The 24,643-nt window shown below is 34.4% G+C and overlaps 6 protein-coding genes across 7 annotated transcripts; all 6 read left to right on the top strand.

The window, feature by feature from the left end:
- The first annotated feature begins 3,539 nt into the window (after positions 1 to 3,539).
- On the top strand, positions 3,540 to 9,214 carry LOC106353198 (probable LRR receptor-like serine/threonine-protein kinase At1g56140). Of its 2 annotated transcripts, XM_048737088.1 has the most exons (23): positions 3,540 to 3,800; positions 3,991 to 4,177; positions 4,265 to 4,336; positions 4,448 to 4,519; positions 4,591 to 4,662; positions 4,749 to 4,820; positions 4,931 to 5,002; positions 5,104 to 5,175; positions 5,315 to 5,386; positions 5,475 to 5,546; positions 5,644 to 5,715; positions 5,815 to 5,886; positions 5,971 to 6,036; positions 6,115 to 6,180; positions 6,265 to 6,309; positions 6,400 to 6,461; positions 6,564 to 6,940; positions 7,265 to 7,463; positions 7,537 to 7,695; positions 7,781 to 7,899; positions 7,973 to 8,183; positions 8,273 to 8,504; positions 8,607 to 9,214. In XM_048737088.1, exons 1-23 carry the CDS (start codon positions 3,692 to 3,694, stop codon positions 9,067 to 9,069), a joined length of 3,015 nt encoding a protein of 1,004 aa, XP_048593045.1. In that variant the 5' UTR covers positions 3,540 to 3,691; the 3' UTR covers positions 9,070 to 9,214. The 2 variants fall into 2 exon arrangements, with proteins under 2 accessions (XP_048593045.1, XP_048593046.1); XM_048737089.1 differs by lacking the exon at positions 8,607 to 9,214 and having other exon boundaries at positions 7,973 to 8,196; positions 8,273 to 8,498.
- A 1,032-nt stretch (positions 9,215 to 10,246) lies between these two features.
- Positions 10,247 to 12,062, top strand: LOC125576623 (MATH domain and coiled-coil domain-containing protein At3g58270-like). The gene is made up of 3 exons (XM_048737090.1): positions 10,247 to 10,597; positions 10,686 to 11,485; positions 11,569 to 12,062. The coding sequence occupies exons 1-3, from the start codon at positions 10,330 to 10,332 to the stop codon at positions 11,974 to 11,976; spliced, it is 1,476 nt and encodes a 491-aa protein (XP_048593047.1). The 5' UTR covers positions 10,247 to 10,329; the 3' UTR covers positions 11,977 to 12,062.
- A 237-nt stretch (positions 12,063 to 12,299) lies between these two features.
- On the top strand, positions 12,300 to 14,524 carry LOC106356830 (MATH domain and coiled-coil domain-containing protein At3g58360-like). Its single transcript, XM_013796556.3, has 4 exons — positions 12,300 to 13,208; positions 13,277 to 13,437; positions 13,618 to 13,805; positions 13,963 to 14,524. The coding sequence occupies exons 1-4, from the start codon at positions 13,102 to 13,104 to the stop codon at positions 14,359 to 14,361; spliced, it is 855 nt and encodes a 284-aa protein (XP_013652010.2). The 5' UTR covers positions 12,300 to 13,101; the 3' UTR covers positions 14,362 to 14,524.
- Positions 14,525 to 16,779: 2,255 nt separating this feature from the next.
- Positions 16,780 to 17,283, top strand: LOC125576160 (MATH domain and coiled-coil domain-containing protein At3g44790-like). Its single transcript, XM_048735557.1, has 2 exons — positions 16,780 to 16,917; positions 17,029 to 17,283. Exons 1-2 carry the CDS (start codon positions 16,780 to 16,782, stop codon positions 17,281 to 17,283), a joined length of 393 nt encoding a protein of 130 aa, XP_048591514.1.
- A 671-nt stretch (positions 17,284 to 17,954) lies between these two features.
- LOC125576622 (protein RESTRICTED TEV MOVEMENT 3-like) lies at positions 17,955 to 21,013 on the top strand. Its single transcript, XM_048737086.1, has 4 exons — positions 17,955 to 18,401; positions 18,489 to 18,649; positions 20,176 to 20,363; positions 20,508 to 21,013. Exons 1-4 carry the CDS (start codon positions 18,295 to 18,297, stop codon positions 20,913 to 20,915), a joined length of 864 nt encoding a protein of 287 aa, XP_048593043.1. The 5' UTR covers positions 17,955 to 18,294; the 3' UTR covers positions 20,916 to 21,013.
- A 279-nt stretch (positions 21,014 to 21,292) lies between these two features.
- Positions 21,293 to 24,389, top strand: LOC111214137 (protein RESTRICTED TEV MOVEMENT 3-like). Its single transcript, XM_048737087.1, has 4 exons — positions 21,293 to 22,153; positions 22,262 to 22,410; positions 23,204 to 23,442; positions 23,550 to 24,389. The coding sequence occupies exons 1-4, from the start codon at positions 22,047 to 22,049 to the stop codon at positions 23,952 to 23,954; spliced, it is 900 nt and encodes a 299-aa protein (XP_048593044.1). The 5' UTR covers positions 21,293 to 22,046; the 3' UTR covers positions 23,955 to 24,389.
- The last annotated feature ends 254 nt before the right edge of the window (positions 24,390 to 24,643 follow it).

The raw sequence follows: 24,643 nt of genomic DNA, 5'->3' as shown, positions 1-24,643 counted from the left end.
ATTATATCGACTAATATATTTAATAACACAAACCAATTCCACTTTCAAAATAGAATTTGTAGACCAATTGTTCATATTGATAGCATATTTTTAATCATGTGGTCAGAAATTCTAAATTAACAAATTTTATCGGTTAAGGATTAAAGATTAAATTGAAAATATAATCTTAAATTAATATCACAAATTTAATAAAAAATTGTAAATGAGTTTAATATAATTATAAAATTAATGAGATATTTAAAATATTTGTTTTAGTGAAAAGTGAAATATACATTTTTATTAAATAAATATCAAATTAAATATTTAAAAGGTTTGTTTAAGTGAAAATAAAATATACATCTAAATTTTAAATAAATATGAAATTATTAAATATTTTAAAAGGTTTATTTTAATGAAAATTGAAATATATGTTAATATTTTGAAAAAAAAGGTATGAAATGATTTTATTTAGATACAATTTAAGGGAAAATAGGGAAATATCTATTTGATTTGTTTGTTATAAAATAATTCAAATATTTATACAAAATTTTATTTAAGTAATTTTATAAAAAGAATGGCCCAACTACAAAAAACTTGACACCTATCTTAATAGTATAGATTTTTTGTCGATGTCCATATCTTGAGATCAATTGCTTGTCGAAAGTAAGGTGTTCCAAAGATCTTAATATGCATATTTTCATTATATTTGGAATATTTTACCAATAATATCATGATTATATTTATCTTATATTTGATTTATCATTTTAATGGCTTATAGTATAGTTAGTTTTTTCTTGTTTTATTGGAGTTATTGATCCAGTTAAAGATTATTACATACTAAAGTTAAAGGGTTGAAAATTTAAAATACATGAAAAATACAAAAAAATTGTTTTGATGTTGGTAGATACCGTTGTAAATATATTATTTCATCTTTCTTTATTGATTTGCATTTTTAATACAATTGGATGTTAATCAACCGTTCTTTTAATTTATTTTTCATGATTTATGTCTCTAATGATAAATATTTTCTTCTAACTTTTTATCTAAGTTGTCTTAAAGAGATTTTTTGTTTGTTTTGGGTAACTTTCAAACAATAAAATTCAATCATTGTGAAAATTTCACTATTTGTTATGACTTCTCTACCTTTTAAGATAAACACTTATAGAACAGTTAAAATCACTTATTGTGATAATTTTTTGAAAGAGTTGGGAAATAGTTACTTAAATTTTTTTTACATCAGTATAAAAAAGTTATAGTTAGTGAGTTTCTAGATCATATAGTGTTTTTCATTAGTGTATCGTAATTATGTTTACTTCGTTCATCAGTTCTTTATTCTAATGTTTTGTGTTTTAAACGTTATTGGTCAAGTTGTAAATCTTGGACCTTTAGAAAATCTCATTGCAAAAGAAATATCTTCAACTAAATTAGAATCAACTTTTAGTGTAAAGTAGATTTTATTGAGCGTTTAATTTTATATTCTGTTTAATGTAATAAGTGATAAATTAGTTAAAGGATCATAGAAAATAGATTTGTCGTAAAATATAAACTGTATACTTATATAAGACAAAGCATTAAATAACATAAAAATAAATTGACAAGTAGTAAATATAATATAAGTTTAATCTAAGAGAATACATGTTCTGTACCTTTTTTTTTCGTATCACAGTTTCTAAAATCTAAATGGCTGTTAATATATGATGTTTATTGACAATTATTTTTTGTTATTATTATATGAGTTGTGACTGCTTCTAAAACATTTAATGCAAGTAAGATTCTTTCAAGCCACAACTACAATTGTTTATTTTAAATCAAAGTTGCTAAATGATAATTTAACTATTACTATATAGAAGATTTTAATCCAAAACTTACACCACACAAATAAAAAGTAAACAAAAAAATCAATACGTTAAATAGCCAATATAAATATTGAACTTAGATAATATATAATAATAATTTAAAAACTGTTTCTAATTTAATAATTTATATTTAAATATAAATTAATATAAAAATGTGCTAATATATGTATAAGAATAAATAACTAATAATTAACACACTTAAATAAGGACCAAATGGGTGTCGAACAATAAGGTCGGCTCTTCATGCTGAGATGGAAGGACTTTTATGGGCGATCATGTTTAAGTGGGCTAAGTGTGACTACATTGCATATCTAACCGATTATCAATATGACAATAAGCTCATGAAATCCCTAAATCTAACGAGATGAATTACCAGACATGCAAGCAGTAACACAAATCATAGTCTGAATAATAGATAGATAAATCAATGGTAAAATCAATGGAGTTCCAATCAATCTCTGGAGGAGAATTGATGTTCTCTCCAACCCTAAAACAAGAATAATGAATAATAGAAAGCGTAACCGTGAACAATGGCTTAGAAATAACATAAATAAGGGTTTAGGTCGTCCAAGGGCATTCTGGTAATTTGTGGCTGCTTCTGAGCTTCAGTCGGTCATAAAATATGCTCAGCCCATATTCTGGCATCACCGTTGATCGATGGTAAGGGTGCACCGTCGATCGGCATTTCATTCGTTCTGTCGACAGCTTTCTCTGTGAGATAGAACGACCATTCCTCAGTAAAACGGGCATAACCTCTGCTACAAAATGCTGATTGACCTAGAACCGGTGGCATTGGAAAGCTAACTCAAAGCTCTATCTTGTATCAAAATATGAGCTCAATTTAACGCTGGGAATGTCTCCATCTATAGCTAAACATCTGATGTGTCTATGTAGTTATGCACTTCAAAAGATTCCAAAATCACTATATTTCTCTAAAACGTACATGAATCTGTAAATAATGTAAAAGACTCCAAAACATAATAATTATATCTTAAAATATTTATATACCATAGCTGAAATTGAGTAAAATTCCATGGTATATCAGTCATGCAGATAGATACTGTATATAAGTATAGATTGCTTTCGTGGAAATAAACAACCAAAGAGGCATTGATTTGGATTTGACATCCTAATCCCCAATTGTAATTCTATATCGTTTATGATGGTCGTTAAAGTTTGTTTTTTTTCCTTTTTGAACACCCGTCGTTAAAGTCCAATTTCCCTATAATATAAGCGATTTGATTGCATCATTATGTGGATATATACCCTATCTACTAAACGAATTCAACGTTGGAATAAACACGTACAGACAAGACAGGTTTCAAAAAGAAGCAGCTTGCTAATACGTAGTACACGCCAAACATGGGTGAGTGTGACCCATGAAATTAGTAAACGGTTCAAGTAAATTTAACATTATATAAATCGGTTTGAACCCGGTTCCGTTACAAACTAGGAATTTTTGAACTTTTGACATACACCTACTAATTAATTAATGTTCCATGCATTAGTTTAATGAATAATGATTAACGACTAGTGAAATGAATGGATCCAAACGTTCAGACAGCTTTTCTCTAATTATTTATACAAAAAGTTTGGATGAGTAGGTAAAGACCAAATACAGAAAAGCATGGTCATGATAATTTACTCCATTATTTTGATTATTATAGGGAAAAAAACACACAAACGGGGCTGTTAGTTTTTATAAAAAGTCAAAACTAGAGTATAATAATATACTCCTTATAATCGTATAATAAGGGAGAAAGAGATGTGGAATTTGAGTCAAGATGGTCTGCTAAGGATCCATCCATCCCTCTGTGTCTCTTCTCTCGTACACATCGCATATCTGTGAAGCGAAGATGGGGAGGCTGTATATCGCAGTCGCAGTTTGGTTGGTGTCCATGACTTGTTTATTTAATGCGGTTCGAGCACAGAACGGAACCAGAGCTACTACTGATCCCGACGAAGGTATTACTAATTGCTTACATATCTACTTTTTTTGATATAATAAAGTTTTCAAATATCAGAATCATGATCTACGTTTTTTGATTCATCTTTTCTCATGATAATAAATATGATGATGATGATGATGATAAACGCTTCTTCTTATTCTTATATATTTTATTTAATTTATATTTTGCGTGAAATTAAATCCCAGCTCGGGCACTGAACAAGATCTTCGAGACGTGGAAGATAACGGCGACGGAAGCATGGAACAAGAGCGGCGAACTCTGCAGCGGAGCAGCCATCGACGACAGCATCAGCATCGACAACTTGTTCTACAACCCTCTCATAAAATGCGACTGTTCCTTTGTCGGCTCCACCATCTGCCGCATCATCGCTCTGTACGTGTTTCTATTTCTTTCTTTCAACTACTAATATATGCCTTGCACCTGTTCGACGCATTGCCTCACTGTAATTAAATTATACAGGAGGGCACGTGGGATGAATGTTACCGGACCTATTCCTCAAGAGCTGTGGAGTCTCGTTTACATCTCTAATCTGTACGCCGCGCAACCCATTCCTTTTGCTTTTGCTTTTGCTTTTGCTTTTGCATTGGAAGTAGTTCGTTCACTCTCTCACGCACTTTGTATTCTAATCTTTTATGTATGAAGGAACCTTAATCAGAATTTCTTGAGTGGCTCCTTGTCTCCTGGCATTGGTAATCTGACTCGCATGCAGTGGATGTAAGGCACTCACTCACTCACCCCCTTTTGATTCTTCTTCTTCTTCTTCTTCTTATTGGTCGGTCGTGCAGGACTTTTGGGGCCAATGCTTTGTCCGGTCCACTCCCCAAGGAGATAGGATTGCTCACTGATTTAAGATCTCTGTAAGGAACCTTACCTTCTATATCATCACATTCATTTTCAACCTCAGATAGATTCTTAACCATTCTTCCTTCTTTCTTTTGAGCAGCGCTGTTGATATGAATAATTTCTCCGGTTCTCTACCACCTGAGATTGGAAATTGCACCAGGCTTGTCAAAATGTATGCTTTGCTCATCCATCATGTTTACTTCTTCCTTTTTTAGTATATATCTAGCTTCGTAAACTAGCTTCTCATTGTCTTGGGGATATATATACTTGTTTTTATGACAGATACATTGGAAGTTCAGGACTTACTGGTGAACTTCCTTCATCATTTGTTAATCTTGTCAACTTGGAAGAAGCGTAAGATTATTTTTTTATCTCTTACTCTTGCGGGTTGTTATTGTATCTGGCAGCTCATTTAGAAACTTTTGGATTGACTTTCTTTCTTCATGTCGTTTCAGTTGGATTAATGATATCCAACTTACAGGTCCCATACCTGCCTTCATAGGAAATTGGACCAGTCTTACTACTCTGTGAGCATTTTTCAATCTTATTTCTTTGTTTTAGGCTTCTCTATCAACTGATAGAGTTACTTTTTTTAACTATCAAACACTTGATGGCTTACCGCTCGCAGTACTCAACATTTTGATACACATGCTTTGCTGCCTGCAGGAGAATTCTGGGGACTAATTTGAGTGGTCCAATTCCATCTACATTTGCCAACTTAGTTTCGTTGACAGAACTGTATATATGCTCTTTTCTACTTCACCTTTCAGCCTTGCTTTTTTTTTTTTTTTTTTTCTCTCCATACTGATGGAATTCCAAATTTCAGGAGACTAGGTGAAATATCCAACAGCCGTTCTTCTCTTCATTTCATCCGCAACATGAAATCTCTAAGTGTCCTGTAAGGACTACCATTCAGCTTTGGCCTAATCTTGATGAATTTCTTTAGCTCTTCCCTTTCCTCTGTATTTTTGACATTTTTGTTAAATATTATGCAGAGTATTACGGAACAATAATCTTACAGGCACGATACCTTCCAATATTGCAGATTACTTGCAACTGCGACAACTGTAAGTCTGACACAGAATGTTGTTCTCATGTTTTCTTTGTTACTAAACTGAGAATGATACACATTCTTACGTAAAGCATACGTATACATTTTTCTCCAGTGATTTGAGTTTCAACAACCTAACTGGGCAGATTCCACCTTCGCTTTTCAACTCAAGCCAACTTACTCACTTGTAAGAACATTCACTTTTCCCATCACTTGCTCTTCAGTCGAATTCGCTGACAAACTGAGAATAAACCTTGTTACCTTTATTTAGGTTTCTGGGAAATAACAAGTTGAGCGGTTCCTTACCCATTCAAAAGAGTTCCTCTCTTAGTAATCTGTGAGTAACAATATCTGTAGAGGAACGTATCTTCTCTCTGGGACCATCTACTGAAAATTCAAAGCTTTTTATGTGCAGAGATGTTTCATACAATGATTTGACAGGAAATCTTCCTTCTTGGGTTCGCCTACCAAACTTGCAACTGTATGTTCAGGAATTAGATGCTTAATTTTCATGGCGCATAGTACGTTATTGTGCTGAAAGGAAACATTTTTTTTTACTCTGCAGTAACCTGATTGCGAACCACTTTACAGTAGGAGGGTCTGACAGAAGGTGACTTTGTCAATCTTGTGCTTTGCTTGGAGCCTAAAGTTCTACATGCTATATTTCTCATCTTAGTACTTTTTTCTTTCCTTCGAAAAGGGTTTTCCCCGGACTGGACTGCCTCCAGAAGAGTTTCCCCTGCAATCGAGGAAAAGGCGTATGTAAGTGCATTTAAATGGTGTTCCAAACTTATTTCAGTTTTGACATTGACAGTGTTAGGATGCATATATGTTGGTAAAGATGTTTCTCTCTTGGGTGTCCAGATTTCAACTTTTCTGTCAACTGTGGAGGCCCGGATATCAGGTCCAGTATTGGAGCTTTGTATGAGAAAGACGAGGGGGAGCTTGGACCAGCTTCATCTTTCGTAAGTAAAAAACAGAGATGGGCAGTCAGCAATGTAGGACTATTTACTGGAAGTAACAGCAATCAATACCGAGCTCTTTCAGACACACCATTTGCAAACACTTCTGACTCAGAGCTTTTCCAATCAGCGAGGCTCTCTGCATCTTCTCTAAGGTATTACGGTCTGGGGCTAGAAAATGGAGGCTATAGTGTAACACTTCAGTTTGGTGAAATACAAATACAAGGTTCTGGTACCTGGACAAGTCTTGGAAGGCGACTTTTCGATATATATGTCCAGGTCTCTACTCTACACTGAGCTTCCTCTCATATTCTCTCAAACGTTAGCTTATTCTTCTTGACTGTGAATTGCCTTTTTAATTTTCTTTTGTAAATGACATGATCATCATATTGATCATCATATTGTCATCTAATGTAAATCAACATGTAAATGTTGATAACCCTGGCATATAAGTTATTCGTTTGTATTGAATGTCTGGTGCATTGTGTGGTATATGTTTCGGTTAAGCAGGGTATAAGATGCAGCACTATAAGGCTCAACTTTTCATGAACGTCTCTTCTCTCTGAAACGGTTTCAGACGTCTGATTTCCATTTTTTTTGTAGGGAAAACTTGTTGAAAAGGATTTTGATGTGCATAGAACAGCTAACGGTTCTACTTCCCGGGTGATTCAAAGAGTTTATAAAGCAAATGTATCTGAAAATTACGTTGAAATTCATCTTTTCTGGGCTGGGAAAGGGACATGTTGTATTCCTGCTCAAGGGACATATGGGCCGTTAGTCTCTGCTATCAGTGCAACGCCAGGTAACAACAAAGAATTTCATCATCTTTCTGGAGTTCAATGTCTCTTCTCACAACCGGCTTTTCTTCACTGCAGATTTCATACCTACTGTAGCTAATAAGTTGCCCCCGGAATCCAAGAAAAAAATTGGTATAATTGCAGGGGCCATTGTAGGAGCAGGAATGATAAGTATCTTGGTGATTGCCATCATCTTAATCATCCGTCGGAAAAGAAAAAGGGCGGCTGATGAAGAAGGTAAGTATAGTCTTAACCTTTGGCATTATTATTATAGTCGAATTGCCAACAACTGTAACTTTCAACTGCATTTAATTTTATGCAGTGCTACACAGCTTGGACATAAGACCCTACACCTTTAGTTACTCAGAACTCAGAGGTGCAACTCAAGATTTTAATTCTTCCAACAAGCTTGGGGAGGGAGGATTTGGACCTGTTTTTAAGGTAGCACCATTAGCAGATAATGGATGTAATTTCTCCATTTGACTATATATTCTAAAGATATCCAGTGGTACAGGGGAAACTGAACGATGGAAGAGAGATAGCCGTGAAGCAGTTGTCAGTTGCATCGAGGCAAGGCAAGGGTCAATTTGTTGCGGAGATTGCCACTATATCAGCTGTTCAGCATCGCAACCTTGTAAAACTGTACGGATGTTGCATCGAGGGGAACCAGCGTATGCTTGTGTATGAATACCTCTCAAACCACAGTCTAGATCAAGCTCTGTTCGGTATGCAAATAAGGTTAAAACAGTTTTTATAGTTTTTGTTTAAAAAAGAAGTAGGGCTGTTGGCTTACACGTTGCTGTGATTTTCGTAGAGGAAAATAGCTTGCAACTTGGTTGGTCAGACCGTTTCGAGATATGCTTAGGAGTAGCAAAAGGTTTGGCATATATGCACGAGGAGTCAAGTCCTCGTATAGTGCACAGGGATGTGAAGGCAAGCAATATTCTGCTGGACTCGGACCTGATACCAAAACTCTCTGACTTTGGATTGGCCAAACTATATGATGATAAGAAGACGCACATAAGTACCCGAGTTGCAGGGACCATGTAAATATCCTGGAAACCCATTCACATAGAAAAAATATTTTATGTTTTGTTAAATATCCTCTCACAACGATTGTTGATTGTTCATTACATACAATGCTGCAGAGGGTACCTGTCACCGGAATACGTGATGCTTGGACATCTTACGGAGAAGACGGATGTGTTTGCCTTTGGTATAGTGGCTCTGGAAATTGTAAGCGGAAGGCCCAACTCCTCTCCAGAAATGGATGAGGAGAAACAATACCTTCTCGAATGGGCATGGAGCCTACACCAAGAGAATCGTGATATGGAAGTGGTAGATGCGGGTCTAACAGGATATGACGAGGAAGAAGTGAAACGTGTAATAGGGGTAGCCTTCTTGTGCACACAGACAGATCACGCAGTACGGCCAGCAATGTCCCGAGTGGTAGGCATGTTGACGGGGAATGTGGAGATAACGGAAGCCAATGCGAAGCCAGGGTACGTCTCGGAGAGAACATTCGAGAACGCAATGAGCTTCATGAGTGGTGGTTCAACGAGCTCGAGCTTGGTATTGCCCCCTGACACTCCAAAGAATCCTTCCAAGTAGAAGATGGACTTGAACAAACTTGAATGAAACACGTTTTGAGGGGTTCTTATATTGTATAAATTCAAGAAGCGTGGTTTGTACGAAAGTACTTGTCTGACCAAACTACAAAAACGTCCCTTTGACTAATTATTTGTCTTCTCCTGAATGCTTTTGGCCCCATTTTTAACATTTTAAGTATCCCTAAACCACCAACGCTAGTCCAAAAGGTGGTGATGGTTGCCACCATTAATTGGATTTCAATTGGTTTTTAAGCAAAATATTTAAGCTATTTCAATCTTTCTTTAATCAATATTATAGCCTCTTCGAGGCGCACGGTCTTGATGAGATTGGGGGTTCTACCCATTATACATATGTTACAGCACCTCCAATGGGGGTTCTACCCATTTTCTTGTTGTTCACGCATAGTTCTTTTTCTATTTTGATCAAGTATGTGTTGTGTGTTGTTTTGGAATCAGCCTTGAACTTTTCTTGTTGCTCACGTGTTGTTCTTGTTTTATTTTATTAAGTGTTTGTTTGGGATGATCAGCCTTGAAATTTTTATGTTATTCATGCATCTTTCTATTATATATTACTTTAAACTTATTTTTATGAAATGTTGCAGAAACAGAACACTGTTTTGATGGAAAGTCTACAACTTATGGCTTTTCAGCAATCCTTCCTCTTTTCAAAGTTGAAGAGAATGATGGTGGATGTCTCGTGAATGGACAAGTGATGATTGTTGCAGAGTTGGATGTTTTCGAAGTAATTGGCACATTTGATGATAATGCTGCCGAGTCTAATGATTCAGTCAAGAAAACCTCACCTGTGAGTGAACAATGACAATGGAACAAAACAGGTATTTGAAAATTAAATTAAAAAGTTGAGAATAGATGTTTGTTTTCACGGACAGAACTGGAAAACAGATTACTGTCGTCTTCAGGTCTCTAACGATTGATGTTTAATCTAACATCTTTTTCTCCTTGCAGGTTGAAAGTTCTGTAAAAAAAAAACCCTCCAAAGAAAAAAAAACGTTGGCTCAGAACAAGAGAGGAAATTATCGGGACTAATGCTTCTAAACCGACCGTGGTTTGGTTTGGTTTGAGTTAACCATTTTTTTTTTCGAAATAATTTAGTTTGGTTTGGTTTGATTCTTATTTGAATTTGTACTGCTTAAAAAGCCATTTCCTTTCATTTCAACCCTAATTTTCTATCACAGTCTTTGAGTCCAGACTTTTCACAAACTTTGTAATCCAATTCGATTCTCTATCATCCTCTATATCAATGGGTGAGCAAGTTGAGAAGAGATTCACATGGGTTTTGAAAAACTTCTCAGACTTGCAAGACGAGCCTAGCTACTCTCGCCCTTTCGTCTTCGCTGGTTGCAATTGGCATATAATTGCTTACCCCAAGGGGTATGACAAGTGCAGACACTTATCTCTGTATCTGGGTATTGTAAATCCTGAATCTTTACCATCAGGATGGAGAAGAGAATTGAAGTTTCGCCTCACTCTTGTTAATAAGGTTTGGAGAAGTGATACCAAAGTATTAGGTGAGTTTTTTTCCATTTAAAGACAATATATTGTTTTCACCATTTGATAAGATATATAAATTGTTGTGTGTTGTTGTGTAAATGGCAGAAGGGCAACGGTGGTTCGATGCAAGTAGTAGCGTTTGGGGGTTTAAAGAGTTCATGCCCCTTTCAACGATTCGTTACAGAGATAATAAATTTCTGGTTGGTGACAAGATTGTTATTGTCGCTGAACTACACCTTTTTCCACTTGTTGTGGAAACTGTGAAGATTATTCAACCTCTGAGCTGCAATGAAGGAAGCCAAGTTGCTGCTGGAAAATCTCAGAATGCTGATGCATCTCAAGAGAAAGTAGTAGACTTTGATGTCTCTCAGGATGTCGATGCATCTAAAGAGGGTTTGGATGATGATGGGGCATCTGAAGAGAATGTTGATGATGATGATGGGCCATCTCAAGAGGGCTCAGATGATGATGGTGCATCGGAAGAGGGCTCTGGTGATGATGATGCTTCATCTCTTGTTTCTGAAGATGGAAGTAGTGAGAAAGGTTCTTTGAAGGACGGAGCTCTTACAGTAGGAAACTGTGGTGTGAAGCGTAACAATGTGGCATCTGAGACTGAGGTTTCCAATGTGGATTATGATGATGCGCCTATAGAGGATCCAGGTGATGATGATGTAATTGAAAATGATCAGGGTGATGATAATGCGTCATCTCTTGCTTCCGGTGTCAGTGAGAGAGATGTAGGCTCTCTAAACAAATTTGATGACGCCTCTCAGAGGGAAGATGATGGTGATATGAAGTGTAATAAAGTAGCATCTGTTACTGAGGCTTCCAATGATCTTCCGGAGGAGGTTCAACCAGTAGAGGAAACCAAAGATGTTAATGGTTTTCAGGTTTTATCTTCACAGGTAAGAATGGTGTGGTTTTGTTTTCAGGTTTCAGTCTACACAATCATGTTCCAATACAGTTTACATTGTTCTCACTTTTGCAGGTAGAATCAGTGAGCCATATATTCAGAAGACACCCTGACATAGCATTAGGCTTCCGTCCAAAGAACCAAGCGATCAGAAAAGCTTACATGAATGAACTCCTTAGCCTCATCGAGATGATGTGCCAGTCACCACACAAACTCTCCGAGGATGATCTGAGCAATGCTGATGACACACTGGCTGATCTGATTGATGTCGGTTTTAAATTGGATTGGCTGAAGATAAAGCTGAATGAGGTTTCAGAGAAGAAGAAGAAGGAAAAGGGTAGTGACGCTCGGCTAAGAACAATGGAAGAACAGTTGCTGAAGCTGAAGCTGATGTTCTTGGATCTTGAAACTCAGCTGCAGAAGGAAAAGGAAGAGGCTTTGGCTGCAAGAGCTCCATTCTCGTTCAACGATGTTGTGTATTGATTTTGAGACTGCGTTTGATTGTGTTTAAACTATATTACTCCTTGCCTTCTTTGTTTCGTAGCAGTAAAATTTTCTCTACCAACCTAGCAGTACCATCTAAGGTTTGTTTATACTAGCAAGGAATTTTAATGGCAAGGAAAAACAGAGTATCTGTGAAAGTATTGATGATTGAATGCAGAATCAGGAGGCAATCTAACCAGTCATCCTCTACTCTTCAACCTCTTGGGCTCTGTTCGTTTTATAGAGTGATTTGCTCCAGAGTGTGCTTGAGTGAAGGCTTTATCAATCTAGTTGTGCTTTTATTTTCTCAATATAAAGTTGAATGATAATGGTTAGAGAATAGAGATCTAGTGTTTTCCTTAAAGAAACTCCAGCAGAGTTTGTGGATGTTGTCATGTTAATGAGTTTCTCGTCCTTTCTTCAATCAAAGGTAAGAAAATAAGTTGAGTAACCAAATTGGAAATGTTTTTTCAGGAACTTGATTTGTATGTTGTGGTTCTTGTTTCGGTCTCTGAAACCTTCTGTGCTCCGGCATTAAATAATGTATTTTTCATCACTTAAAAGAATATTTGGAGTGTATCTGCAATATGTCTCTTCTTTATTGAAATTCAAAATGTTAATTATCCCACCCTTTGCCACTAATTAAAATTTACAGTATTACTTGGCAACTAATTAAAATTTACAGTACTTTATGCATTGTGATTACAATTTTTAATTAACATGCACAAGTAAGGGATGTGTTTAATTTTTAATTTGTAATAGACGTATATAGTACTAACTATGGAATCCAGAATGCACATACTCCAAGTAACACTGGAAGGGAAATGAAAGCGATTCTCATTCCTGTTGGATACGTAATCATGACTATTAGCATTCAGTTAGTTAATGTGGCTTTGGAACTCATAAAGTCTTTGATTTCCATATACTAATGCACAAGCTCCAAAGTTTGTCTGACAAGTTAATTTTAAAAATTTATAAAAAATCATTAATTGGTTATCTTTACATTGGAGAGTCTTTACAACTCCTATTGGTTAGCATTCAGTTGTGAGATTGCTGTATCTGAGTCCAAAAAAGTTGTGTTTAGTCACTCAGGTTCCAGTTTTGTCTTTCTCTCCACCGAGATCAATGGAAAAGAAAGTTGATAAGAAGTTCACTTGGGTGATAAAGGATTTCTCTTCTTTGCAATCTGAGAAAATATTTTCAGATAAATTTGTCGTCAGTGGCTGCAAATGGTATAAGGTTTTCAAGTGTTTTCATTAAAACCCTTGACAAATTTGCTTAATTTGTTTTTTTCCTGCAGGTATATTAGTGCATATCCCAAAGGATACAAGGTTGATAACTTTCTGTCATTGTATCTGGAAGTCCCCGATTATGGATCATTACCATCTGACTGGAGAAGACACGCACGATATCGCCTCATTGTTGTAAATCAGCGTTCTGAGAAACTCTCCCGGCAACTTGGTAATATTTCCTCGTGCTAGTCGGTCTAAAAGAGTTATTATTTTTTTGGTGTAAAAAGGGTTATTATTTTGGTTACTATAATTCTATATTTCTTAAGGTTGAACAATATTGTTGTTCAATCCACATAAGCATATTCATTTTAATTTTATATTAGATGAATAATTGTTTGTGGTTTAACAGAAGTACAACACTGGTTTGATGTGAAGTCTAGCAGCTGGGGCTTTCCATCCATGCTTTCCCTCGATGAAATTAATTCCAAAGATGGCGGGTTTCTGGTAAATGGGGAGCTCAAGATTGCTATCGAGATAGATCTTCTTGAAATTATTGGCAAAGTAGAGGGTAATGGGTTTCATCTTCTTTCTTCACAGGTAATAATTTAATGATGTTGTAAATTTGTGTGTTGAAATTTCAGCAGCGAAAGAAAACCTGATGTACTTAACTTGTCTAACAAGGTGTTTTTTTCTTGTCTCGGTACTACCTTGAATATATAAATATTCTACTTTATATTTATGTTTTCACTCTCAGGTGGAATCTGTGAGCCGTATGTTTGAAAAACACCCAGAGACTGCTTCTGAAGTCCATCTAAGGAACCCTAATATTAGGACAGGTTACATGAATTTGCTACTTAGCCTGATTGATACTTTGCGCCAGTCGCCTCAAGAGCTCCCCAAGGATGAGGCGCATTATGCACTGCAATCCTTGACTGATGCTGGGTTTAAGTTGGACTGGTTGGAGAAGAAAATTTCTCAAGTATCAGAAATGAAGGAGAATGCGAAAGATGGTGAGATTCATAGGCAAGAAATTGAAAAAGAGTTGAAAGATTTGAAGCAGAAGTGCTCAGACGTGGAGGCTCAACTGGAGAAGGAGAAGTCAAAGGCGTTGGCTGCAAAAACTCGTATCTCATTCGATAATATTATTGAATGATCTGGAGTCATTAGACACTTGAAGTTTGCTCTTATTTGATTTTAGGCGAAGCTCTGCTTCTTAGCATATGCTGCGTTGTACTTGTCTCACTTGAAAAAGTCTTTTATTTTATCTTTTCACTAGGTTAAGACCCGCGCCTTGCGCGGGATGAACATTATATATATAAATTATTTTATATATTATATGTTTACAATATATTATGAAATAATAAATATATATTGAATAATTAAAAATTCATTATCTACTACTTATATAATTAAATTGGTGCAAACATATAAATAAATTTTATAAATGGAAAAAATATTTATTAGATGATGCTTTTTGCTCATATAAATTAAATTTAAATGATAGTAGCATATATATGGTATATTTTAATATTAATATTTATTAGATGATGCTTTTTGCTCATATTTTTTTTTATCATTTGTATCTGTTATAGCAAAAAGTCTAAATTAATTTCACCGTGGAATTAATTTCTTAAGTAATTTATAATATTTTACAAAATTAAGTTGTCAATATTTTTTTCAAATTTTTTATCAAAAAATGTTCAAAGTAAATTTCAAAATTAAGATATTTATGTATTTTTATATGGTATATAGTTTAATTTAAAATGATACATATTTTTATATATCTTTTATTTTTGATATTTATTAAATGAGATTTTTAACTTATATTATTTTTAATTATTTGTATCATGTCATAACAAAATTTTTAAATCATTGATTACAAAATTTGAATGTGAAACTTTTAACAGTTTTAGTGATTTATACTTGTTTTAAAAAAAGATCAAAATATAATATATAAATAATTTTTTTAATTTTTATTATATGGTTACTATGATTGTTTAATTTATTTTATTAGCTTAAAATTAAACAAATATAATTATAATACACACTTATTTTTATCAAATCTTTATTGTTCAAAATCATTAATTATCATATATACTTTAGCCACATTAGGCAATTCCGTAATCTTATTTAAGGAAATAATGAAGCACATTAATAATGTATTTATTGTGGTTTAATAAAAAGCTTATTATATATTTAGATGGACCAACTTATTTCTCTAAGGATTCTAAGAATCATTCTAGTGATGACACGTGGCTACAAAAAATGTTGCAATGTTTCTCAAATAATATATAGGGGATATGCGCTTACTTGCGACTCAAGTAACAAATATGTTTCAGTTTACATTATTATTTATTTCGGAAATGCTTCTTTTTTTTCCCGGATATCCTCTGTGTGCCCAATCCTTATATATGGTGAAGAATTGAGTGAACCTAATAAAGAAATTCTAAGATGTCTATTCTCTTGCAACGGTAGAGTCCACCCTTGGTTTCAATGAACAGAATGCTTTAAGCTAGGTTACTTGGTTCGAAAGTAATTGCTTTTGTGTCTGAACAGAATGTGGTTGTGCTTTTAGAGCTCACTGACTTGGTTTTGCTTTTTTATTTCATAGTTGTCATATCACATTTTTTTGAAAAAAGTATTTCGATTATGAAACTTTGTTAAATAAGTAAAAGCGAATCTCTCTTCCTACGAACATAGACTGCATTTGAAGAGTCGCGGTCAATAGAGAGGATCGAGAACTCTTTTAGCCAATTATTAGTTCGTAGTTATGACAAAAATATCAATGAACTCACACCTAACTAATTAGGTCAAGACTGTTCGCATTCCTACTCGTTTGTTTAAGCTGCCTTTAAAGCCTTGTTTTAGTGTGGCCATTATTCATATTAGAATTTCAAACTTTAAGTATTCTTTCTCACTCCAATGGCAAAGCAAGTTGGTAACAAGTTCGCCTGGGTAATCAAAGACTTTTCCTCTTTGCGTGAGAAGTGTTATTCTCCTCCAGTCCAGATTGGTGATTGCAAATGGTAAAAACAATACTTCTAACTGCTCTATGGTTTTGCTTAGTGATTCGTTTCTTCTCATTTTCTTCAGGCGTGTTGTTGTCTATCCCAAGGGACGATTTAAGAGTGACCACATATCTCTGTTTCTGGAAGTTGCTGATGTTAAATCATTACCTTTTGGATGGAAAAGATTGGTGAAATTTCGGCTAACAATAGCAAAACAAATTTCGGAAGGACTCTCACCACTACTCTCTCTTATTGAACAAGGGCCCTCAGTACTCAAAAGTGATTCTTACTTCACTCTACTGTGTTTTCTTAATTTCATTTCATACATTCATGGCAAAGGAAACTTCGTATATTTTATGCATTTTTTTTACTCATGGGTCTTGTTATTCTGCAAGTTACTATTTTATGATATGAATTGTCTATATGAGTTCAGTTGTGATATTGATTAGATGTAACAGGGTGTTCATGCAGTACTATAATTCAATTTTGATTTATTGTCATGAAATTCTACAGAATCACATCGCTGGTTTGATCAAAATAAATCTGAGTGGGGGTTTCCATATATGATTCCCTTAGCCAAAATCCATGACAAAAATGAAGATTTCCTTGTAAACGACCAACTCATGATAGTTGCCGAGGTAGATGTTCTTCAAGTTGTTGTCACCTCAGAGAAACCTGAAGAGACAAATCCTCTGAACCAGGTATATGTAACATAACTGATTTCAGTTGGTTTTACGTTTTAGTTTCTTTAATGACTTTAGTTTTCAGGTCTTTATCAATACCATTAATCCTGTCTATGTCTCAATTAGCAGGTAGAATCTGTGAGCTCGATCCAAGACAGTGTAGTGGAATTCCGTGCAAGGAACCAACATCTGAAGACTGCATGCACAAATGTCTTGCTCAGCCTTACTCAGACTCTGTGCCAAACACCTCAGGAACTTTCTGTTGACGATCTGGTCGAAGCAGGGAAAACACTTGCTTACATGAAAGATTCTGGCTTGGAGGTTGAGTGGTTGGTGAAGAAGCTTAATGAAGTGAAGGCAAAGAAGCAAGAGCAGTCTGGTTAAGTAAAGGAACAACAGTAACAGGCTGAGTTACTTATGCAAGTTTCAACTCATAATTTGAAAACCAAATTTCATATATGAATTGGTTTAAAGCTTGTTTGATTCGGTTTAATATGTTTGAATTCAGTTTGGTTTGTTTTAATTTGATTCATCTCCCTTGAGTTTTGGAGAATATAATTAAGTTTCAGCAATATTGGTTTTGAAAGATAACCCATGATGTAGAAACTGGAATAGATTCTGTTGTGCTCGGTTTCAAGGTTTTTCTCTGTCGTTTGATGATCTTATGTCGTGACTTCCAAGGTATTCATCTGAGAGTTTCTTACTTGATGTTCTGGTTTGCTCGTTCTTTAGTTGTTACATATATAGATGAATTACAGCGGAAGTTTCTATAACCTCTCTGCTTCTCTTCAAACTGCTTAGGTCATGAATAGGAAGCTTCACGTCCAAACATGTGGCTTGACGTCCACGCTATAAATATCCAATCAATGAGTTAGCATTAATCTTCGACTGTTTACTTATTTAGCTGTGTCAAATAAATTCTCTAAATACAGAGCTTTCTACCTACCTCTACAATATTTCTCTTCTTACTAAAATTCGAATTAATTATCCCGCTCTTTGACACTAATTCTTACAATATCGTTTCCCTAATTTATTTTATGTTTTGGTATGTGAACGTTTATAAATAACTTTGCATTTGTATACGTAAACTAGTATATGGAATCCAGGATGCACATACTCCAAGTAACCCTGTTAGGAAATGAAAGCGATTCTCAATCGTGGTGTACGTAACTTAATCTTAACGATTACAATTCAATGGGTTAAGGTGGCTTTCAAACTCATAAAGTTATTTACATTGGAGAATATATGTAGTTTGCGTAAATCATTGATGAAGAGTTTAGGAATATTGGAATCTTAATATACACATCGCTTATATACTATTTGATTATCTAAGTACAAAAAATTGTGTTGAGAGGCCCTCAGGTTCTAGGGTTTTCCGTTTCTTCACCGAGATCAATGGAGAAGAAGTTCGATAAGAAGTTCACTTGGGTGATCAAAGATTTCTCTTCTTTGCAATCAGTGAATATACTGTCAGATACTTTCGTCGTCCGTGGCTGCAAATGGTAAGGTTTTCATCCATATAGATTAAGGTCATAAGGTGATATATCCTCCACAGTTTTGCTTAAATCTTATATTCGTTTTTCTTGCAGGCAACTTAATGCATATCCCAAAGGAAACAAGGGTCAGAACTTTTTGTCTTTGTTTCTGGAAGTCGCCTGTTGTGGATCATTGCCATCTGGATGGAGAAGACACGCACGATTTCGCCTTATTGTTGTAAATCAACGTTCTGAGACACTCTCCCGGCAACTTGGTATGTTTTTTTCCTCTTACTGGTCCGTTTGAAAGTGTTCTTGTCTTCAAATTATTATCAATGAGCAGTATCATAAACACAAAATAACGAATTGAACGGTAACAATCCCGTATAACATGTTTCATCCACGACTGGTTCTAGACAAAACTTGATGAAACATTCGTCTTGGTTCTCAAATTTTTAAGAGGTGTAATATGTGTTTTATGGTGCCAAAAATATGGAAAAATTTATTATGAATTTACCTTAAAAATAACTATGACCCCATAAATGTCAGGGAATTAGGCCCTGATTTCATCACATCTTCGAACGATTGGAACCTTCTAACATAGAATTCCAGTAACCTTCTAACATAGAATTTTAGTAAAAAGAAAGTCTCTTGTTTTCTCAAAAAAAAAGTCTCTTGTTTTACTATAATTCTATTTTGCACAAGGTTATAACTTATAAGAGCATCTCCAAAAGACACTCTATAACTTTAAATATGAAGTTTTTTGCTCTCTAAAAAGGAACTTCAAAACTTCAAATTTGAAGTTTTAAGGAGTGAAACTCTATATTTGAAGTTTCACTATCCAAAACTTCAAATTTGGAGTTTCATATTTTTATTTGCATTTTGGTCCTTACAATTACACATCACATTTATGATTCATAAATATTTTCTTGTTTATTGTTTTAATCCTTATAAAAATGATATCTCATAAATATTTAAGTTTTGTTTACAAAATTTAAGTTTATACATAAAATTAAATAAAATTTTAAAATAAGATTTAAAATATTTAAAACTAAATTTAGATAACAAAAATATACAAAAGAAACTTAACAATTTTTTTTAAATAATTACATAAAGACATAACTATTGCACAAATTTAAATATTACAACAACACTAATAGTCATGTAAGTTTGAACCGAAACCTTCAAAATTTCTAAATATTGTCTAATTTTTTTTTGTGTAACTGAAAATGGTTGTTGTTGATGATGATGTCTTTTCGTACAATTCTTTCTTGTTTATATTGAATATATTCACGAGTATTAATATTATCGATAAAATTTAGTTTTAGCAATATTTTATGTTTCTTTTTTACTTTCTGGTTCTTATTTACAAGTATTAACATCACCCGATTTTAACAATTTTTATCTCTAATCTACAAATTAAAAATGAGGATAGTCATTTTTACTTCAAAATGCACTAGTAGATCATATATGCATTACGGAAATCACTTTATGGAATAATATGGTATTTTGATTGAAGTTTAATATTAATTAAGTATTTTGTTTAAAATTTTATATGTTTATATATGTGCTAGTTATTTACAAAAAAATTATGAATTCAAATTAGTTATGATAAATATAAGGACTATATTATAAAATACAAATAATTTTAAAGTTGAGTTTGAAGTTTTGCTTTTGGAGAATAACACCTTTAAACTTCAAATATAGAGTTTTAGAAACTTCAAAATAGAGTTCCTTTTTGGAGATGCTCTAAGCGTTTTCATGTAGTTATTTATTATATGAACGGTTTGTGCTTTTACAGAAGGACAAAACTGGTTTGAAGAGAAGGCTAACGGCTGGGGTTTTCAATCCATGCTTTCTCTTGATGAAATTAATGCCAAAGATAGTGGGTTCCTGGTGAATGGGGAGCTCAAGATTGTTGTCGAGATAGAACTTCTTGAAGTTATTGGCAAAGTAGATGTTAATGGGTTTCACTTTCTCTCTTCACAGGTAACAATTTAAGAAAATTTTTAAAAATTGTGTAGAAATTTCACCACCGACTGAAAACCTAATGTGTTAACTTTGTATAACAAGGTGCTTTTGTGGTGTCTCGGGAATACAAATTATACTTTATATTTATGTTTTCACTCTCAGGTGGAATTTGTGAGCCGTATGTTTGAAAAACATCCAGAAACTGCTTCTGAAGTCCATCTAAAGAACCCAAATCTTAGGACAGGTTACATGAGTTTGCTACTCAGTCTGATAGATACTCTGTGCCAGTCGCCTCACAAGCTCCCCAAGGATTATCTCGGTGAGGCGTATTATGCACTGGAATCTTTGACTGATGCTGGTTTTAAGTTGGATTGGCTGGAGAAAAAAATTTCTCAAGTGTCAGAAAAGAAGGAGAGAGAAAAAGATGGTGAGATTCGTAGGCTAGAAATTGAAAAAGAGTTGAAAAACTTGAAGGAGAAGTGCTCAGATCTTGAAGCTCAGCTGGAGAAGGAGAAGTCAGAGGCGTTGGCTGCTAAAACTCCTATCTCATTCGATGATATTATCCAATAATCTCCAGTTATTAGAATTTAGACACTTGAAGTTTGTTCTTATTTGGTTATGCATTGTCTCACTTCATGAAAAATAATTGAACTCTTTTTATTTTAGCTCTCCTTGTGTGCATACTTGCGAACCAAGTAACAAATATGTTTCAGGTTGCATTATTATTTAGTTCTAAATGACTTCTTTGTTCGGATGAATTAATCTTCTTAACTTGTCTTTAGCCAACAATGATGTTTGCATTCCTGAACCATAAGCAAGTCATGAGGAGGAGAGTGGGATTAAGGTCCTTGTGAGCTCAAAGCGTCAGAGTATTGCTAAACAATAATTTCATGTGTCATCTTATTAACTCATCTAAGAAAAGAAACAATTTCATATTAGGCATCTTTTGAAATGAAAGAAAGAAGAATCAGTTGAACTAATATTACGTCAATAACAGGACTGACTCATGATTATAATGATTCAAAATACCTTTTTCAATTTTCAGTTTTTCTACTTTAAAATTTGATTTTTTTTTTCTAAATTAAAATAATTTTTTTGCTTGTGTGATAATTTTTATATACTTGGTTATGTAAACCATAAAAAAGTAGATACTTTTTATTTACTATTGTCCTTTTATCTTTCGTTTATTTTTTTATATATAACACGTTCATTAAAAACTGTTTCTTAATGTGGGTCTTAAGGGCATGATTAACCCGGTCTTTTATTCGGGATTCTTAACTTATGATTTGACACTTTTCGGCTAAGAAACGGTTTTTATATATCTTATTTAAAAGACAGTTCTTAGTTTTTCTTAGTTAAAATCTAAAAAAAGCTAAGACGAACCCCAACTTAGTTGGGTTAATTATGGTCTTAATTATTGGGTTTAGGACCCCACCTTAATAACCTTGGGATCAAAAGTTAGAATCCAGAACGCGTATGCTCCAAGTAACCCTAGGAGTAGGAAGCTAAAGCGATTCGCATCCCAGGGAGTAACTCCAAAGGATATACGCAATATGCAAAGAATATTCTTACAGCAACAATCAAACTCATAAAGGCTTTGGTTCCATGTTCGAATCATAATCTCAACTTCAATAGTGTTTTTCTTCTCTTCAAGGCTTCATCAGATTCTCTTATAGTTCGATATCATCTTCGTAAGTATCAATGGGGAAGCAATTTAATAAGAAGATCACTTGGGTGATCAAGAATTTCTCCTCTTTGAAATCTGAGAAATTTTGTTCTGATCGTTTCGTCGCCGATGGCTGCAAATGGTAATAAGATAATTTTGTCTTTTTATGTCCTTTTCCAAGTTAGGTTTAGCGGATATTCTCTTCTGTTTTAGTGATTTCTTTTATTTTTGTTTGCCGTTGCACATGTAGGTATCTTTCTGCATATCCCAAGGGAAGCAATGATCACTTGTCTCTGTTTCTGGAAGTCGACAATTCTGGATTATTGCCTATTGGATGGAGAAGACACACAAAGTTTTCATTTACCGTATTAAATCAACGTTCAAAAAAACTCTCCAGAAAACATGGTAAGTGGATCTCTAACTCATCTGCATATTTTTTTTATTCCTAAAATAGAGGAATTTAGGTTTGCTACAATGTATGCATATATTTTTCTTTTATTCAACAGAGCTTTTAGTTTTAATAAATAGCTTACTCTCCATTAAAAGAGTAGAGATTCAATAAGGTAACCAAAAACAATCTGTAACTAGAAAGACGATCTCATCACGATCGTCTCTGACTCATAACGTCAGATCAAGTTCCATTTACAAATAAAAGTATTCTTCCTTCTATGTATACTCCAGCTCCTGTGTATCTTTCTCACGAGTTATTATTCTCCACGTCACTCCTCTCTAGTTCCAGCTCAGCATCATTCTCCACTTGAATATACTCACCCTTCTCTGCTGCCTGAGTCCTTCTCTTTCTTGTATAATCCCTGAGTCGTCTATCAAGAGGAGACCGGAAGGAGCTGCGACGGCCGGAGTCCGAGAGATATGAGGAAGAGAAGTACTTTGAGAGGCTTGCTTTGAAAATATAGAGGCATATATTGTAGTAAATTTCATTTTTATGATAGTTTTTAATACAAAAATATAGAGGTGAATTGGAAATTTGTATTTGGATGAGTTCCTCTCTCCATTTTTTTTTTTTTTTGTGATATGAAATATGATTGTCGAGATGGCAAATTTGTTTTGACATTTTGCAAGGCTACAATTTTGGCTTGAGTTCTATGTATTCTCAAGGCTTTGTATTGAGTAGTTTTGATTAGTATTTTAGTTGTTTTTGCTCCAATATTTTAGATGAGTTTTGTTTTATTTTGTGATTTTACAGAATTACAACAGTGGTTTGAGCAGATGACTCCCGGTTGGGGTCCACCATCCATGTTGCCCCTTAACGAGCTCCACGCCAAAGATTCCGGATTTCTTGTAAATGGGGATCTCAAAATTGTTGTTGAGATAGATGTTCTTGAAGTTATTGGCAAATTAGACGTGACAGAGGAAACTTCAACAATAATAGAAACAATGGATGTTAATGGGTTTCAGATTCTTCCTTCACATGTAAGTGTGTGTAGAATTTTAAGACCAACATAATGTTTGTTATCCATAGTATGGTGCCTTAATGGTCTCGCGAAACTATTATCTGATATGGTTTTTATACTTCACAGGCAGAATATGTCAGCCGTATGTTTGAAAGACACTCGGAGCTTGCATCTGAGTTCCGTCCAAAGAACCCAAATCTAAGGACAGCTTACATAAGTTTTCTACTCAGTGTGATTGAGACTATGTGCCAGTCACCGCAGGAGCTCTCCCAGGATGATCTGACTGATGCTTATGCTGCAATGGGATTCATGAGTGATGCTGGATTTAAGTTGGATTGGTTGGAGAAGAAGCTTGATGAGGTGTCAGAGAAAAAGAAGAATGAGAAATCTTCTGAAGCTGGGCTACAAGAGATGGAGGAAGATTTGAGGGACTTGAAGCGGAAGTGTTCAGACATGGAAGCTGTAGTGCAGAAAGAGAAGGTGAAGATGTCGGCTGCAAAAGCTCCTCTCTCATTTGATGATGTCGTTTAATGTTGTTGAGATCTTAAAGCACTTGGGAGTTTGGTTCTGGTTTGTTCCCGAGAGAACTCTTAAAAGAGACGCATGATTTGAAATTTTCACAATGGTTGCAAATATAGCTCTTTTTAATTATGTTGATCATAGAATATACAATTTCTGTCAAAAAGTTTCAATATTTATCATATCGCATTCATCAGGATGACTTGCATATGAAAGTGATGACGTGTGAACCAAGTTACAAATAAGTTTTGGAATATTTCCTGTTATGGGAATGTTTGAGTTTTAGGATTTTGCCTTGTTTCTTCTATTCTTTTACTCAATGCCTTCATGAAGAAGAAATGTGATGCCATTTTGTTCATATTCGCTCATGCTATTAATATTAAGGATAGCTGTAATATCTTAATTTTGTGTATGTTGTTAAGAAGGTTAATCATCAAGTATTAAACATCAAGTTTTGCCTTGTTTCTGTCCACGGCTATTTGCTTTCTTTGACATTTATATTATTGAAAAACAGTCAGCTTTCAAACTCCAGTGTAGGAAGAGAAAAAGCCAGAGGATTTAAAATTTATGAAAGACAACACTGTATGACGTTTCTTTCTGCGCTTGCTAGTCAGTGTGTCGGTTTAACAAAACATAACTACGATTCTCAATATTTTGTTTAGTATTTGAGCCCAAGTCAATCTCACTTAAACAATGCCATT

Source organism: Brassica napus, chromosome A7 (assembly GCF_020379485.1).
Source record: "Brassica napus cultivar Da-Ae chromosome A7, Da-Ae, whole genome shotgun sequence".
Lineage (NCBI taxonomy): Eukaryota > Viridiplantae > Streptophyta > Magnoliopsida > Brassicales > Brassicaceae > Brassica > Brassica napus.
Note: the sequence above shows the minus strand (reverse complement) of the source record. Positions and strands in the feature narration are given on the sequence as shown.

Coding starts and splice junctions, on each gene's coding strand:
- LOC125576160 (XM_048735557.1), top strand. CDS start 16,780: ATGATTCCCTTAGCCAAAATCCATGACAAAAATGAAGATTTCCTTGTA. Junction 16,918..17,028: donor AGACAAATCCTCTGAACCAG/GTATATGTAACA, acceptor CTCAATTAGCAG/GTAGAATCTGTGAGCTCGAT.
- LOC106356830 (XM_013796556.3), top strand. CDS start 13,102: ATGGAAAAGAAAGTTGATAAGAAGTTCACTTGGGTGATAAAGGATTTC. Junction 13,209..13,276: donor GTCGTCAGTGGCTGCAAATG/GTATAAGGTTTT, acceptor TTTTTCCTGCAG/GTATATTAGTGCATATCCCA. Junction 13,806..13,962: donor TTCATCTTCTTTCTTCACAG/GTAATAATTTAA, acceptor TTTCACTCTCAG/GTGGAATCTGTGAGCCGTAT.
- LOC106353198 (XM_048737088.1), top strand. CDS start 3,692: ATGGGGAGGCTGTATATCGCAGTCGCAGTTTGGTTGGTGTCCATGACT. Junction 5,716..5,814: donor TACTTGCAACTGCGACAACT/GTAAGTCTGACA, acceptor ATTTTTCTCCAG/TGATTTGAGTTTCAACAACC. Junction 7,696..7,780: donor AAGGGCGGCTGATGAAGAAG/GTAAGTATAGTC, acceptor AATTTTATGCAG/TGCTACACAGCTTGGACATA.
- LOC111214137 (XM_048737087.1), top strand. CDS start 22,047: ATGGGGAAGCAATTTAATAAGAAGATCACTTGGGTGATCAAGAATTTC. Junction 22,154..22,261: donor GTCGCCGATGGCTGCAAATG/GTAATAAGATAA, acceptor TTGCACATGTAG/GTATCTTTCTGCATATCCCA. Junction 22,411..23,203: donor TTCAAAAAAACTCTCCAGAA/AACATGGTAAGT, acceptor TTGTTTTATTTT/GTGATTTTACAGAATTACAA.
- LOC125576623 (XM_048737090.1), top strand. CDS start 10,330: ATGGGTGAGCAAGTTGAGAAGAGATTCACATGGGTTTTGAAAAACTTC. Junction 10,598..10,685: donor AAGTGATACCAAAGTATTAG/GTGAGTTTTTTT, acceptor TGTAAATGGCAG/AAGGGCAACGGTGGTTCGAT. Junction 11,486..11,568: donor TTCAGGTTTTATCTTCACAG/GTAAGAATGGTG, acceptor TCACTTTTGCAG/GTAGAATCAGTGAGCCATAT.
- LOC125576622 (XM_048737086.1), top strand. CDS start 18,295: ATGGAGAAGAAGTTCGATAAGAAGTTCACTTGGGTGATCAAAGATTTC. Junction 18,402..18,488: donor GTCGTCCGTGGCTGCAAATG/GTAAGGTTTTCA, acceptor TTTTTCTTGCAG/GCAACTTAATGCATATCCCA. Junction 18,650..20,175: donor GACACTCTCCCGGCAACTTG/GTATGTTTTTTT, acceptor GTGCTTTTACAG/AAGGACAAAACTGGTTTGAA.